Source organism: Rhipicephalus sanguineus, chromosome 5 (genome assembly GCF_013339695.2).
Source record: "Rhipicephalus sanguineus isolate Rsan-2018 chromosome 5, BIME_Rsan_1.4, whole genome shotgun sequence".
Taxonomy (NCBI): domain Eukaryota; kingdom Metazoa; phylum Arthropoda; class Arachnida; order Ixodida; family Ixodidae; genus Rhipicephalus; species Rhipicephalus sanguineus.
This window is the reverse complement of record NC_051180.1, coordinates 167,385,528-167,401,000: the sequence shown is the minus strand read 5'-3', so window position 1 is coordinate 167,401,000 and position 15,473 is coordinate 167,385,528. Positions and strand designations below refer to the sequence as shown.

General features: G+C 46.9%; 1 protein-coding gene across 1 annotated transcript in view; it reads left to right on the top strand.

The window, feature by feature from the left end:
- The window catches only part of LOC119395072 (NK1 transcription factor-related protein 1), a 123,149-nt gene that overhangs the window by 54,269 nt on the left and 53,407 nt on the right, over positions 1-15,473 (top strand). The window contains exon 2 of the mRNA XM_049416081.1: positions 8,574-9,133. Coding sequence (XP_049272038.1) covers positions 8,574-9,133 — 560 coding nt within the window. The remainder of the gene's footprint in view (positions 1-8,573; positions 9,134-15,473) is intronic.

Below are 15,473 nucleotides of genomic sequence, written 5' to 3'. Positions count from 1 at the left end.
ACTTTTTTAATGATTATATTATCAAACAGAATCTCGAACGATACAATTCAATAGGCAGACATTACCGCTCCGGTGTCAAAGACCCTCTATAGTTCGACGTAACATCGACGCGTGCGCACGCTCGGCACAGCGAGGCTACGCTATTCAAACGTACAGCACAAAGGCCGGCACGACCGGCGCGTCCGGCGTCCGTCGGCGCGCCGCGCCTCTGTTGCAGCCGGCGCGAGATGCGACACGCTGCATTCCGCGCCGGCGACGTTACCCAAAGAACACTGTACCCAAAGACCCCGACTTCACGGTGTCTGCGTTTCTTCGTTCTTCGTGACGAAGGGACACCGGGCGTGCTGAACTGCGCATGCGTCAAGTCGACGTAGTGCTCGGTTGGCTCGGTTTTCGCGTTAACGTAACGTGATGAACCAAAGAACGTGGCGTCGCCAACTTCTGCTGACGCAGGTTGACGCGAACTCTGCGCTGGACTATAAAGGGCCGTTTATAACGAGGCTGGCAAAGCAGAACAAAAATCACGCATCATAGCAATCTAAGGACGCACACGATCCGCATAAATGGGACTCATTCCGCCAACGCCACATGACACGAACACATTCTTCGATGGCAACATTAGCGGAGCCCCTGCTTCGGTGCGCCTAAACTAGCTCCTTACAGATAAGACAACGACGAACACATTGCAGTGTGACGCAATCTCGCGCACTCAACGCCTGAACTGGGCGTGCACGATAGTACGCTCTGCACGGTAACAACGAAGCACACTACGAAGACGGCGGCAGCCGTTTGGCACATTTCAAATGGCAGTACTGCTCTGCTTACACCTCCTGCCGCACGGCTAAGCGCAGCAGCACAGCTAAATACGACGTGCACTAGCAACCAACGTTTCTAAAACCATTGGTTCAAAAAACGTTGCTAACTGCGTATGGCTACACGAGCCGTTGTCATCGAGCGTTATAGCAACAACATAATCACGTAATAGCACTTCAGTAACACATAATAGAGTTCAGTAATCACATAAAGCAGCAACGGAACTCTTACTCACCTGATGGACGAACTGTAACGAAGCGCAGTGGTTCAATGGCAGCAGACCGTCGACGAGAAAACAACGAGGAGCATCAGTTGGTCCAGTCCATAAAGAAGAAACTAGGCCTAGCAGCATGAAATTTGAATCTGTGCATTGAAGCGCGCCGAAAGCAAGGACCGGCAACATGTACAAATACGCATATTACTTGAAACAAAATTAATTGCTACCGTTGGCTTACTTCCTAAAATATAAGCAATTTATTATTTCGTGCAGTCTATTTTTTATAGTTGTTTTTCAAGTACTAAGAGACACGTGATCAATCGTCTGTAAAGCGCCGACTTTAAAGACAGAAATTGTCTGTTTTTTTCAGGTACACATTTCTGTTAAGGGCAAATAACAGAAATTTTCTGTGTGACCACAGACATTTTCTGTAAAGATATCTGTACTTTTACACATATTTTTTACAGTGTAAGTGTTTGCCTTCCCAAGAAGTTCTCCGTGCCTTATTCCGACTCCCCCCCCCCCCTCTTTTTTTTCTTCTCCTCCTTCTTCTTACTGGACTGCCGCCCAACTTTTTACGCCATCGATGACACTTGATGCGTATGTCCGCCAATGACTTCACCCATTAAGCACGTGTGGGCTTCAAAAGTACACCGCCCGCTTGCCTCACCATCTTCTGCAGCCCTTTGCGAGTGCTAGACGCGCCGCCCTTCTGCAGCCTTTCCAAGTTGCTTCCATACACCGCTCTTTGCTTGTCGAGCCTTCTACGGCTCTCGCTTTGGTAGAACCCTCCCCGCCCCCTTTTCCTCTTTTTTTCTTTCCCTCCTTTTTCTTCCTTTTTTTTTCTTCTTTGCAGCACCCCCTACCTCTGAGATGAGGGCCGCAATGCCGTTGCAAGCTTTCTTGAAATGATGTGGCAAGGGCTACACTCCTCTCTCTAGTTTTTCTTTTTCCAGGCAAAAATTACCAACAGTGACAAGCGCCACCGCTGGACATATTGTCATCACTACCCTTTAAAACTAACACGCGAAGGATGACAAGGCGCCTTTGACAAAGATAGGTCCTCCTATTGAAACGTTGAGCCAGCCTGTCTGAGGCATTTTCCTCCTGTTTGAAACCTATTCCACTCCGTTTGCGGTAAGTGCTCGGAACGGCAACGCGGGGAATCGCTCTGCGCTTTGCAGTATTCTTACACTGACCCACCAAAACAACCACGCCGACTCCTGCATGCCTCCGACTGACTATCACCATGCAGCTCACCAGTGCTAGAAGACACTGTAACCAGGTGGTTCAGATTCAAACACGAACCCTCGCACCACCCATTTCTTTCTTTCTTTCTTCTTTTCTTTCTTTCTTATCTTCTTTCTTTCTTTCTTTCTTTCTTTCTTTCTTTTCTTCTTCTTTCTTTCTTCTTGCTCGTTCTTTCTTTCTTCTTCTTTCTTTCTTTTCCTTGTTTCACTTTTTGCGCTTTTCCGATTCCTCTTCTTTGCATACGTCACACTCCTTATAGCGCTTTACTTCACCGAGATATTACTTCTTTTACACATTGTTTTATACATGCCTACCTAAAGAGTCGTCGCACCGAAGTCGGTCAAGGCATCATTGATGCTGTATCAGGGCAGCGATGGCTGCTATTATTTCCTTCTTCGGCGATGGAGATGTGAGTTTCTTTATGTCTTTTTTTTGCGCGTCTCAAAAATTTCTCCGTGGTTCTCTCTATCTTTTCTCGAGATTTTTCGTTCCTCTCTTGTAAAAATATTTCCAGCATATTTTCCTTCAACCATTCTCTCCCCCTAGTTTTTGAGAAAACAGCGGGCCGGCAAAAATGAAATGGTTGTTACCGGCGTTGGAAATTTGCTGTCACAATAAATAATTGCTTACCGAAGATCGGTTGAAGTGCGCTCTATTTTTCCTGCTCTTGCTCCTAACGCCTGTGGAAAAAGATTGTTCGCGCGCGTTGAGCAGGTGATCGTTTCTGCTCAACTAACGTTCGAGTTCCCGACGAGAACGCTCTATTCGCAACTTTCAGCAACTATAGGGGGCGCCACAGAGATCCAATATGGCTGTCGATGCGGTGATCACCCCACACACGGAGTGATCGCCGCCCTGATGTATCGCTGGTTGCTGCCGCTTGCCAGCTAGGATATTTTCACCGCATGAACTTCCCATGCATGAAGTAGCTCACCACTTGATAGAGTAAACTGCGAGACGCACGGCACGATTTTGCATCGATTTGAAGTCCTACGCGCTGGTGTAGCAGCCGGAATGGGGATGTTTCGCCGTACGGGGCGCCGCATCGGGCGTCCGGCGTGCGTCAAACTCGGCAGATTTTTCTCATCCGCCCGGTCCGGCGATCGCATGGCCGTATAGCTATAGCGGCAGCAGCACGGGTATTCAGGCAACGTCGTGCCGCTGCCGATTCCCTTACCGCTCCCATCATCATGTCCGGGATGCCGAGGATTGCCGGTATCGCCCTATCGGTGGCAGAAAAAGATGTGCTACAATTATTTTATTATGCAAACTACTTCCTAATTCAATAATGCGGTGATTCCAGTGTGGCACTTATCAAAAAAGCACCGGCGTCCACACCCATCGCGATACGTGAACACGATGCGAAGGCGCCTGCGATGCATTCGCAGATAAGCAGTGACACTGCAGGCCGTCTCACCCAACCGGCTTGCTTCGCTTCCACCTTTGCTCTTATATTGAGGGTGTCGAGAAAACGGATTGCGTATGTCGACGCCTGACATAAGAGAACAATATCAATCGTGTTAGCAAAAATTTGCTGACTCTACGGCGTGCTCGCGCTCGGTCGCGGACGGCAGCGGCGTCTGCCCAGCAGCCGCTCGCCGGTGTCAGTTACGGCAGGCTGTTTTGACGTGGCTTTCGCTCGCCAAGGCATAGTTTTATTGACCGTCGTTTTCTAAATTAAGCAAAAAAAAAAAAAAAGAGCACTCGCCTGCTGTCTCCCAGGACCGTGCATAGCGCAGTACGTAAGGGTTGTGATGCATGTTCACGCGGTTTCGATTCCGGCCACAGCGGCCGCATTTCGATGGAGGAAAAATGCAAAAGATGACCTGCGTGCTTAGATTTAGGAGCACATTAAAGAACCCCAGGTGGTCGAAATTCATCCGAAGCTCCTCACTACAGGGCGTCCCGTAATCGTATGGTGGTATTGGCACGTAATATCGAGGAATTCAGTTGTGTCCCAAAATTCAACCGATTTGAGAAGCACGATGGAAACCATCATTTTCTCGTATGACAAGCTTCCCGATGCGCACATGGATATCCCATTGTCATTTCTGCCGCCGGTCCAAGGGAAATCAGCGACGTTTATGACGCCTTTCACAGTATACGGTTTGAGCATTTGGCACGCAGTACACGCGATTTCTCTTGTGCTGTTTACCCCTTACTGAACCGCAAAGCTTCCACATTGTTGCACCAACAAAACCCATCGTAATTCACTGGCCACACGCACAACAAGTCGCAGGGCACACCGACGACGAAGCACAGCCCGCACGTTGTCGCCAGGCAAGTTTTCTTTCTATCACCGGAACGCGGTTTTCACCGGTTGCCGCGTGACGGCGCCACCGTAGCTGAAAGTTGCGAATACCAAGATACCGCGTTGAGAAAAAAAATAAAAGGTATCATCCTATATACCACTTTGCATTCCTTGTAATGCCAGGCGATGATCTTTTGCACATGCGACCGAAAACAAAAAAAATATTACTGAGAGCCTACAAGGAATCAGCACTACAGAGAAGTAAAAAAAATTCGGCAGATCCCACGCACTGTGGGAATCGATGTAATGCGAAGCAGCCAGCAAGGAGCTGCATACATCGCCTTGTTTGTCTTTGAGCCAAATGCAAATCATTCATGCCATGGCATCTAGCCCACCATATATCGTATGTTTGCCATGCACGCATGCATGCACAATCTAGTGTACACCATTCCAATGAAACGCATATTCTGGTATATAAATGCATGACCTGTCGTTTATGTTCATCACGCACTCGTGTCATGCCATACCAATTTTGGTATATATCACGTTAACAAAACGGCCGGAAGCGCACCATGACAGTGGCATGTAAATCATACCGTACATGACATGCATAACATGATTCGCATGTTAAGACCCTCTCATTTATGTTCGTCATACAGTCACATCGCGCAATACCAATTTTGGTGTATATCAAAGGAGCAAAATGGCCGCGAGTGCACCATGTGTAGAGCATGTAAATCATGCCATACATGCATGAATGTTATGGTTTTCATGTTACCACCTGTCACTAATGTTCATCACACAGTCACATCGCGCAATACCAGTTTTGGTGTATATCAAGCAATCGAAACGGCCGCGAATGCACCATGAGCGTGGCATGTAAGTCATGACATACATGCATGCATGTCATAGTTTTCATGTTACCACCTGTTATTCATGTTCTTCATACAGTCACATCGCGCTAAAACCAATTTGATGCATATCAATCTAGCGAAACGGCCACGAGTGCGCCATGAGCATGGCATGTAACTCATGGCGTACATTTCATGCATGTCATGGATTATCATGTTACCACCTTTCATTACGTTCGTCATACAGTGGCGTCGCGCAATATCAATTTTGGTGTATACCATGCTAGCGAAACGGCCGGGAATGCACAATGAGCGCGGCATGTAAATCATGACATACATAACCTGCATGTCATGATTTCCATGTTACCACCTCTCATTTACGTTCGTCATTCAGTCGCGTCGGGCAATACCAATTTTCGTGTGTCAAGCAAGCGAAACGGCACGAGTGCGTCATGAGCATGACATGTAAATCATGTCGTGCATGTCATGCATGTCAGATTTTCATGTTACAACGTCTCATTTACCGTCGTCGTTACGGTCGCTTCGCGCAATAGCAATTTTGGTGTACATCGAGGCTAGCGAAGCGGCCGTGAATGCATCATGAGCGTGGCAATTAATATGATGACATACATGACATGCATGTCATGGTTTTCATCTTACCAACTGTCATTCATGTTCTTCATGCAGTCACATTCGCGCAATACCAATTTTGGTGTATATCAATCTACTGAAACTGCCGCTAGCGCATCATGAGCGTGGCATGTAAATCAGGTCGTACATGACTTGCATGTCATGATTTTTATGTTACCACGTCTCACTTACGTTCGTCATACAGTCGTGTCGCGTGACACCAATTTTGGTGTATATCACGCAAGCGAAACGGACGCGAATGCACGATGAGCGTGGCATGTAAATCATGACATACATGACATGCATGTCATGGTTTTCATCTTACCAACTGTCATTCATGTTCTTCATACAGTCAAATCGCGCAATACCAATTTTGGTGTATATCAATCTACTGAAACTGCCGCTAGCGCATCATGAGCGTGGCATGCAAATCAGGTCGTACATGACTTGCATGTCACGATTTTCATGTTACCACGTGTCAGTTATGTTCGTCATATAGTCGTGTCGCGTAACACCAATTTTGGTGTATATCACGCAAGCGAAACGGACGCGAATGCACCATGAGCGTGGCATGTAAATCATGACATACATGTCATGGATGTCATGGCTTTCGTGCTACGACCTGTTATTCATGTTCTTCATAAAGTCACATCGCACAATACCAATTTAGGTGTACATCAATCTAGCGAAACGGCCGCGAGTGCGCCATGAGCGTGGCATGTAAATCATGTCATACATGACATGCATATCATGATTTTCATGTTACCACGTGTCAGTTATGTTCGTCATACAGAAATGTCTCGTCATACCAGTTTTCGTATGTATCCCTTCATTTAAACGGCCGCGAGCGCCCCGAGACCATGTCATGTAAATCATGCTGCACATGACATGCGCGTCATGATTTGCATGTTAGGACCTGTCATTATGTTCGTCATGAACTCTTGTCACGCCGTACCAATTTTGGTATATATGAAATTAACGGAACGGCCGCAAGAGCCCAAAGTTCGTGGAATGTAAATCATGCTGTTCATGACATGCGTGTCATGATTTTCATGATACCTGTCATTTATGTTCGTGATAAGGCCATGTTATGACACACCAATTTCGGCATACATCCGATTAACGGAACGGCCAGGGAGCCCAAAGGCCGTGGAATGTAAATCATGCTGTTCATGACATGCGTGTCATGATTTTCATGATATGACCTGTCATTTATGTTTGTGATAAGGCCATGTTAGGACACACCAATTTTGGTATACATCCGATTAACGGAACGGCCAGGAGAGCACAAAGTCGTAGGCGGCTAGATAGATAGATAGATAGATAGATAGATAGAAAGATAGATAGATAGATAGATAGATAGATAGATAGATAGATATATAGATAGATAGATAGATAGATAGATAGATAGATAGATAGATAGATAGATAGATAGATAGATAGATAGATAGATAGATAGATACGCTCAAATTCGCAGAAATTCGCTAAGAAATGCTTCGCATTTAAAATTACACCATCTCCCGCTAACGGGGACCATGAGGCGATGCGAAGCCGGAGCACTTGCACGATCGCGTTCCGTTGGCGTTCGTTGGGCATGCTACCGACCTCGTGTCGTGGAACGCGAAGAGGGACGCTACGCGCGTCGTATCTTCCATCTAGCCTGGCCGTTAATTCTCACAGGGCGAGCGGGGAAGGCGGTCGACAGGCGGGCGAGAGTGGCTTTGGCGAGAGGGGGGCAGCGTAGGAGAGGAGAGAGAAGAGGAGGGGACGCGCATGCGCTCGAGCTCATCGCGGCGTTGCGCAGGAGAGAATTTCGGCATGTCTAGCCGGCGTTTCAGAGGAATAGTGGAAAGGGGGAGGGGAGAGGGGTAGAGGACAGGGGGAATGGTGAGGGGGAGTGGGGAGGAGGTGCGTGGAGGGGGTATGCGCATGCACAGTAAGGGTGGTCACGCCGCACACCACCACCACCGGATTGAGTTCCGCCTCAAGATACTTCGCATCTAAAAAAAATGTCCCACTAACAACCAACGTAGTCAAACCGTGCTGGCGTGTGATCCGAAAACGTCGTATAAGAAAGAGCCACAAGCGAAATCTGGATCTAAATTTCTAATTCTCAATAGCAGAAAGAGGCGTGATACCGGGGTCAACTGCATGGTCATGAAAACCGACCGACAGAACCGATTCGTTGGAAATATATGGAGGAACTGCATAGGAACACTTCAGCATCTCCTCTTCTTCATCTTCAGCCGGCTTCGTTATGAAATCGACACCGAGCTGGAATCGAACCAGTAGGGAGAGGGTCAGATAAATGGCGGCAAATCACGGTTCCATTAAGCTGACAGATGCACGTGTAATTTACCTGGTGCTATCAGAGATCGAGCGCCCTTCTTCTACGTTTATCTGTTCTCGGCAAGAAAAAGGGACGAGCGGGATCACCGATATCAAGGTGCGCAAACTTTTTTTCCCTGCCAACCTCCTCGTTCCAGTATAGGCGTTTTTTAAGGGAGCCCGCTAGACGGGGTGAACCCCCGCAAGCGAGCGTGCGAGATCCGAGGAACAGCCCACGGGTCGGGTCGAGCGGGCCGGCCAGTACACCTGGCTGGGTGGCAGGAGGCAGGGCGTGAGGCAGCACGCCATCGCGAGCGTTGTGCCAGCGCGCGCCGTTGACGTCAGTGGCGCGCGGTCGGAGAGGGCGGTGCCTGGGCCGAAAAGGCGGTCCGCTGCCGGGGAACGGCCCCGCTTTGGCGCCTCAGCCGCCGTAGTAAGCGCAGGGCAGAGCGTGGTGGTCGTCGCGGTGGCTGAGCGGAGCGAGCGAAGGCGCCCGTACAGCGGAGTTCCCATCGAGCGCGCGTCTACCGGTGTCGTTGGCCATGCGAGGAATGGAGCCGTTGCCGCTGAGTCGCGAGCCCCCGCCGCCGCCCCCCAAGCACCACCGCGGGATGGGCTTCTCGATCGAGGCTCTGATGAGTTCGCCCGCCGTGCCGGCGGCGCCGACGAGCCTGCTTTGCATGTGGCCCGCCGCCACCGCCGAGTGGATGATGCGTGCCGCCCTGCAACCGCCGCACGGATTCTTTCCCGTAGCCGCGCCCAGGTGCGAGCCCAGGAGCGAGCCCGCAACAGGTAAGCGTGACAGCGAGGCACGTGCGCTGGCATATCTAGTAAACCGGGATTGTATTCAGAACGCTTCTTTATTGATTTATTTTCTCCGAGTCTCGTAGGGGATTGACGATCGCATCACTGATCGTCTCTTTAATGATGGCCATAGCCACATCTGATTGCGAGACGCCTGATGCCGCTGGCGATAAAGATTTCATATTGCGTTTCCTTTTATGAGAAGTCTTACGATATTGTCCTACTGATTTGGGCGGTGTATTTGTTTATGTATATGTTTAATGCTTGCTTCTGCTTGCAAAGCAGGTACATTTTGTGATAAAGAAAGCGAACGGAAAGTTCTTCGTGCGCGCAAGTAATTTGCGAGGTATAGAAAGTTCGAGCCTCAGTCTAGTGGAGTGAATGAAGAAAGAATTGAAGTAATGAGCAGGCAAAGGCGTCCCCCTCGAAAGGAATGTCACGTTTACATGATGTTCTCGTGTTCGCGCGGGGCCGGATTTATATGCAATCAAGTTATTGCGATTCCAGATATAGTAATGTGTTTTTCTGAACGATACGTTTTCTCCTTCTTTTCCCGGCCAACGTGCTGTTAGGAGCCATTTATTCTCGTACAGCTAGTGCTTTCTCATATTCGCCTGAAATTGGATAAGACGACTGCATAAGTCGTTTTTCATTTATATTTCTATGAATCTCGCATTTTCTGTTCCAGTATTCTAGCTTCAATAATATTTCAGGAGCCCGTAAACGACGAGTGACATGGCCCGAGCTGTTCGAATTCTGCTGAAAAAGTTCATAACGCACGAGAAAATTCAGCGCTGCCGCGTGGTCCATGTGGCGCCGATCGAGTGATGCTACTCTGAATAATTCACTACGCGCAGCAGTATGACTCACGCCATATGAACCTTTACTACTGAATTTGTCACCGACTACACCTATGTTAACAAATTTTAGACCATGCTAGGATCAGGTTAAACTTTGCCAAAGGTTCAATACGGTTGTATCCATCCGTCCATGCGCTGGATAATACGAATTTTAATGATACGTTCCATTTCCCGGTTCCAGTGAAAGCTGAATCAAAGAAGATTCATTTTTAGAGCGCAGCTCTTAGGCGCCCGTTCCTGCATTGAGCTGTGTCGCCGTTGCCGTCACCGTCGGTGGCGTAACCGATACATAAAAAAAGAATACCCAGGATCGAAAGAGATTTGCCCCCGGGCCCTCTGGATGGCAGTAGAGTATTATACCACAGACCCACACTGGTGCTAGAAACTCATTTGTAAAAAGACCCTCTACAGCGTCCTGTAGGGCAAGGAATCACGTTAACCTATGTAATAATAGCGTCGCCAGAAGAGTAAAATAACAACCAGTCATCACACAATGATAATTCCGCAACATGTGTGTGGTTTAATACTTCCCACCCACTGCCAAGTGCTCAGCCGTAATTCTTCACCGTCATCAGCCACACGCAGCATCAACAAAGTGAACCATGTGGCGCCGATCGAGTGATGCTACTCTGCATAATTCACTACGCGCAGAAGTATGACTCGAGCCATATGAACCTTTACTACTGAATTTGTCATCGACTACACCTATGTTAACAAATTTTCATATTGCGTTTTTTTTCATAAGCGGGTACCTCGCTTATCCGCAGAAAGACGAATAATGGTGTGGGGCTGTCCTATATACTTCACAAGGAAAGCCAAAATTTCAAACACAGTTGACCTTGCCTCAACACGAACCTGCGCTCAGAATTCGCATTAGGCGGTATCGTAATCGTCGGTGGTTTCTTTTTAAACGAGATTCTACTGTTCATAAAGGGAATTAGAAATCTTTGTCAAAAATTCGCTTTAAGCGGATGTTCGTCGGCTTCATTCTTGCTCGACCTTAGCGTTTTTTATCCCTCCCATACCCGGCAAAAAATCACAGCATACCCGGAGTGAATGATGATGAGTGGGCGAAGCTGCGGAGGTTGATTTGATTTGATTTGATTTTTTGATTCATCACAATACATGTGATCGGAGGCGAAGGGAAAGCCATTTGAATGGCTTGAGGGAGTCCTTCGCCCCCGTACAAAGACAGCAGCTCAGTTACAAGCATGTTCTTGACACTGTTAACACAAATATTTGTAATGAGTCATGTTCAGCAAAATATGAAGGAACGAACCACCAAATATACATCGATTGTTAGTACCCTTTACAGAACATCCTGCATTTTCATACGTCCTGTTAGCTCTGCGTGATGGGCCAACACAACACATCATCACTACTATAGTATTGCATTAGTGACAGCTTAAGTGTTTTATTATAAAGTCAAACAATTTTAGACGAAGGGCTTAAGTTAAGAAAAATCATACAATTCAGACAATTTTACATCGCGAATATCAATTTTTTATTCTTGTAATCATTTAATAAACGCGGAAGCTTATTACGAACCATTTGCCGACCGTAACCAGTTCGACAATGTGGAACATCCCATGTCCCGGTTGTTCGTTATTATATGATGATTCTTCGGACGCAACTTCACTATCCATGAAAAGGTTCATCGGTAAACCGTGAATCTTCCGTGAATTCTGCCCAGTACCTCATCACCGACGTGAGATCGGGCGCGTTTTATACTAAAGGTTCGATAGAGTTATGACGACTTGCAGCTCACTTTAATTTTACATGTACGCTGTGAATTTCATTTTAGAAAACCATTGCTTTAGAAAACATCTGGCGTCTTTCGTTAAGCAGCTGGCGTCTTTTCGTTTTGCTTTAGAAACACCTGGCGTCTTTTCGTTTGCTTTTAGAAAACTCTGGCGTCTTTCGTTGGTTTATTTCATCAATCAACGGCGTTTTGAACAAAATTTTTATTGTTTAATCACGCACAGGAGAAATCTCACCAGCACTACCTTGGAGGTAAATAATGGCTGCTAATGGGAATGAGACAGAAGAAGTCGGCTTTTAGCTAACACTTACACTTCTCTACTAACATTTCCTACTGGAACTCCCAATGGCTGCTAATGAGGAATGAGAGGAAGAAGATTCGGCTTTTAGTTAACGCGCACTCTGCGAATTTTTTATTGTTCAACACGCACAGGAGAAATCTCCCACCAGCACCACCTTGGAGGTCAAGATCTGGTACTAGCGTCTGGTTTACGCACTACGACGGGGACGAAAGGTGCCGCTTTAAGGAGCTTCGCCCCTAAAAAAAAATCACAGCATACCCACGGAGTGAATGATGATGAGTGGGCGAAGCTGCGAAGGTTTGGGTTAAACCGTGAATCTTCCGTGAATTCTGCCCAGTACATCATCACCGACGTGAGATCGGGCGCGTTTATACTAAAGGTTCGATGAGTTATGACGACTTGCAGCTCACTTAAATTTTACATGGACGCTGTGAATTTTCATTGTTTAGAAAACCATTGCTTTAGAAAACATCTGGCGTCTTTCGTTAAGCAGCTGGCGTCTTTTCGTTTTGTTTAGAAACATCTGGCGTTCTCTCGTTTTGCTTTTAGAAAACATCTGGCGTCTTCGTTGGTTTATTTCATCAATCAACGGCGTTTTGAACAAAATTTTTATTGTTTAATCACGCACAGAAATCTCACCAGGCACTACCTTGGGGTAACAATGGCTGCTAATGGGAATGAGAGACAGAAGAATCGGCTTTTAGCTACACTTACACTTCTTCTACTAACGTTTCCTACTGGAACATCCCAATGGCTGCTAATGGGGAATGAGAGACAGAAGAATTCGGCTTTTAGTTAAACGCGCACGCTACGAATTTTCTATTGTTCAACAACGCACAGGAGAAATCTCCCACTGGCACCATCTTGGAGGTCAAAGCGTAAGACTGGTTACGCACTACGACGAGGGACGAACGGGTGCCGCCTTAAGGAGCTTCGCCCCTAAAAGAAAATAGAACGGGAGGGTGTAGCACAGGTAGTCGGGTAGCTTCAAGGATTCTATCATCCTTGGATAACTCATACCACCGTTACGAAAAATGTACTGTCCATGAAGTCAAATTAACTACGGCGCGCCTATATGAAGTTATTCTGAAAAGCCTCCGTGGAGAATATAGTTAGACTGCAGAGTTCGGTTGCCTATCCAACTAGCTTTACTTTTTGTACACAATAAAAAGTCTCCGAAAAAGAAGTGAACTTCCCTCTTTGTCCTTTAGGCAAACGACTACAAGATAAAGGGGGTGATTAGATCGGCGCTTTAAAGCCATTGGCAAATGCCTCCCCAATCAAGGGCCTGTTCAACGAAAAAATCACAACATATCCACGGAGTGAATGATGATGAGTGGGCGAAGCTGCGGAGGTTCATCGGTAAACCGTGAATCTTCCGTGAATTCTGCCCAGTACATCATCACCGACGTGAGATCGGGCGCGTTTATACTAAAGGTTCGATGAGTTATGACGACTTGCAGCGCACTTTAATGTTCATGTACGCTGTGAATTTTCATTGTTTAGAAAACCATTGCTTAGAAAACATCTGGCGTCTTTCGTTAAGCAGCTGGCGTCTTTTCGTTTTGCTTTAGAAACATCTGGCGTCTTTTGTTGGTTTATTTCATCAATCAACGGCGTTTTGAACAATTTTTATTGTTTAATCACGCACATTAGAAATCTCACAGGCACTACCTGGAGTAAAGAATGGCTGCTAATGGGAATGAGAGACAGAAGAAGTCGGCTTTTAGCTAACCCTGCGAATTTTTTATTGTTCAACAACGCACAGGAAAAATCTCCCACCGGCACCACCTTGCAGGTCAAAGCGTAAGACTGGTTACATACTACGCTACGAGGGACGAACGGTGCCGCTATAAGTAGCTTCGCCCCTAAAAATCACAGCATATCCACGGAGTGAATGAGATGAGTGGGCGAAGCTGCGGAGGTTCATCGGTACACCGTGAATCTTCCGTGAATTCTGCCCAGTACATCATCACCGACGTGAGGTCGGGCGCGTTTATACTAAAGGTTCGATGAGTTATGACGACTTGCAGCTCACTTTAATTTTACATGTACGCTGTGAATTTTCATTGTTTAGAAAACCATTGCTTTAGAAAACATCTGGCGTCTTTCGTTAAGCAGCTGGCGTCTTTTCGTTTTGCTTTAGAAACACCTGGCGTCTTTTCGTTTTGCTTTTAGAAAACATCTGGCGTCTTTCGTTGGTTTATTTCATCAATCAACGGCGTTTTGAACAAATTTTTATTGTTTAATCACGCACAGGAGAAAATCTCACCAGGCACTACCTTGGAGGTAACAATGGCTGCTAATGGGAATGAGAGACAGAAGAAGTCGGCTTTTAGCTAACACTTACACTTCTACTTCTACTAACGTTTCCTACTGGAACATGCCAATGGCTGCTAATGGGGAATGAGAGACAGAAGAATTCGGCTTTTAGTTAACGCGCACGCTGCGAATTTTTTATTGTTCAACAACGCACAGGAGAAATCTCCCACCGGCACCACCTTGGAGGTCAAAGCGTAAGACTGGTTACCCACTACGACGACGGCGAGGGACGAACGGGTGCCGCCTTAAGGATCTTCGCCCCTAAAACAGTTGTGGCTACATGTCACGCTCTCTGTAGCTGTTTGCCTTTATCCGCGAAGATAAAAGAAATATGCGGAACCGTATAAAGCTGCAGTGTTGTATGAAAATTCTAGGATTCCTGTCGCGCACTTTTATGGTGTTGTGGTGCGTCCGATTTGAACATTATGGTTGTGCGATACGGTAAGGTTACACATATTGAAAAAAAAAAAAAGCGACAGTTCCGTCTTCGTGCATTCTTTTCCGCTAGTGTAGGATAGCAAATCTCACAAGATCCTATCTATCGAATAATCCTGTCTTTCACATCTCGATACTTTCTCCCTCTCCCCTGAATGTTGATCTCGAACGTTCAAGAGTGACACCAAAATTTCAATCTCTTCACACAAGGCTATTTGCCCAACAATGCTTTACTTCTGAGGCGAAAGCCTTATAGGTGCCTCATCAAGCGCGAAAAATTGACCAGTGCCCCGCGGTCGGCGGCGTCGGCGTACCGTGGCGTCGGCGCCAATACGAGGGATGCAAAAAACGATCACGTGATGACATCACAGTATGACGTCATCGTGACGACACAAACCGCCAGAATGTGTTACTTCATATGCTCACTATGACTCATCACATATCATCATCGCTTGGTCAAAGCTGGGCCGATCACGCAGGCATGCCTCCGATTCTGTAGGTATATATGCAGAACAACGTTGGGTGCGGAAAGCTTTCGGTGGGTGGCGCGGCAGCATCAACGCATCGACTGAGAAGAAATAAAGTGGCTTTCCCCTTCGAATCGTCTTAGGTGAATGCATATAAGGAACCCTGTGATTTTGTTGTGCC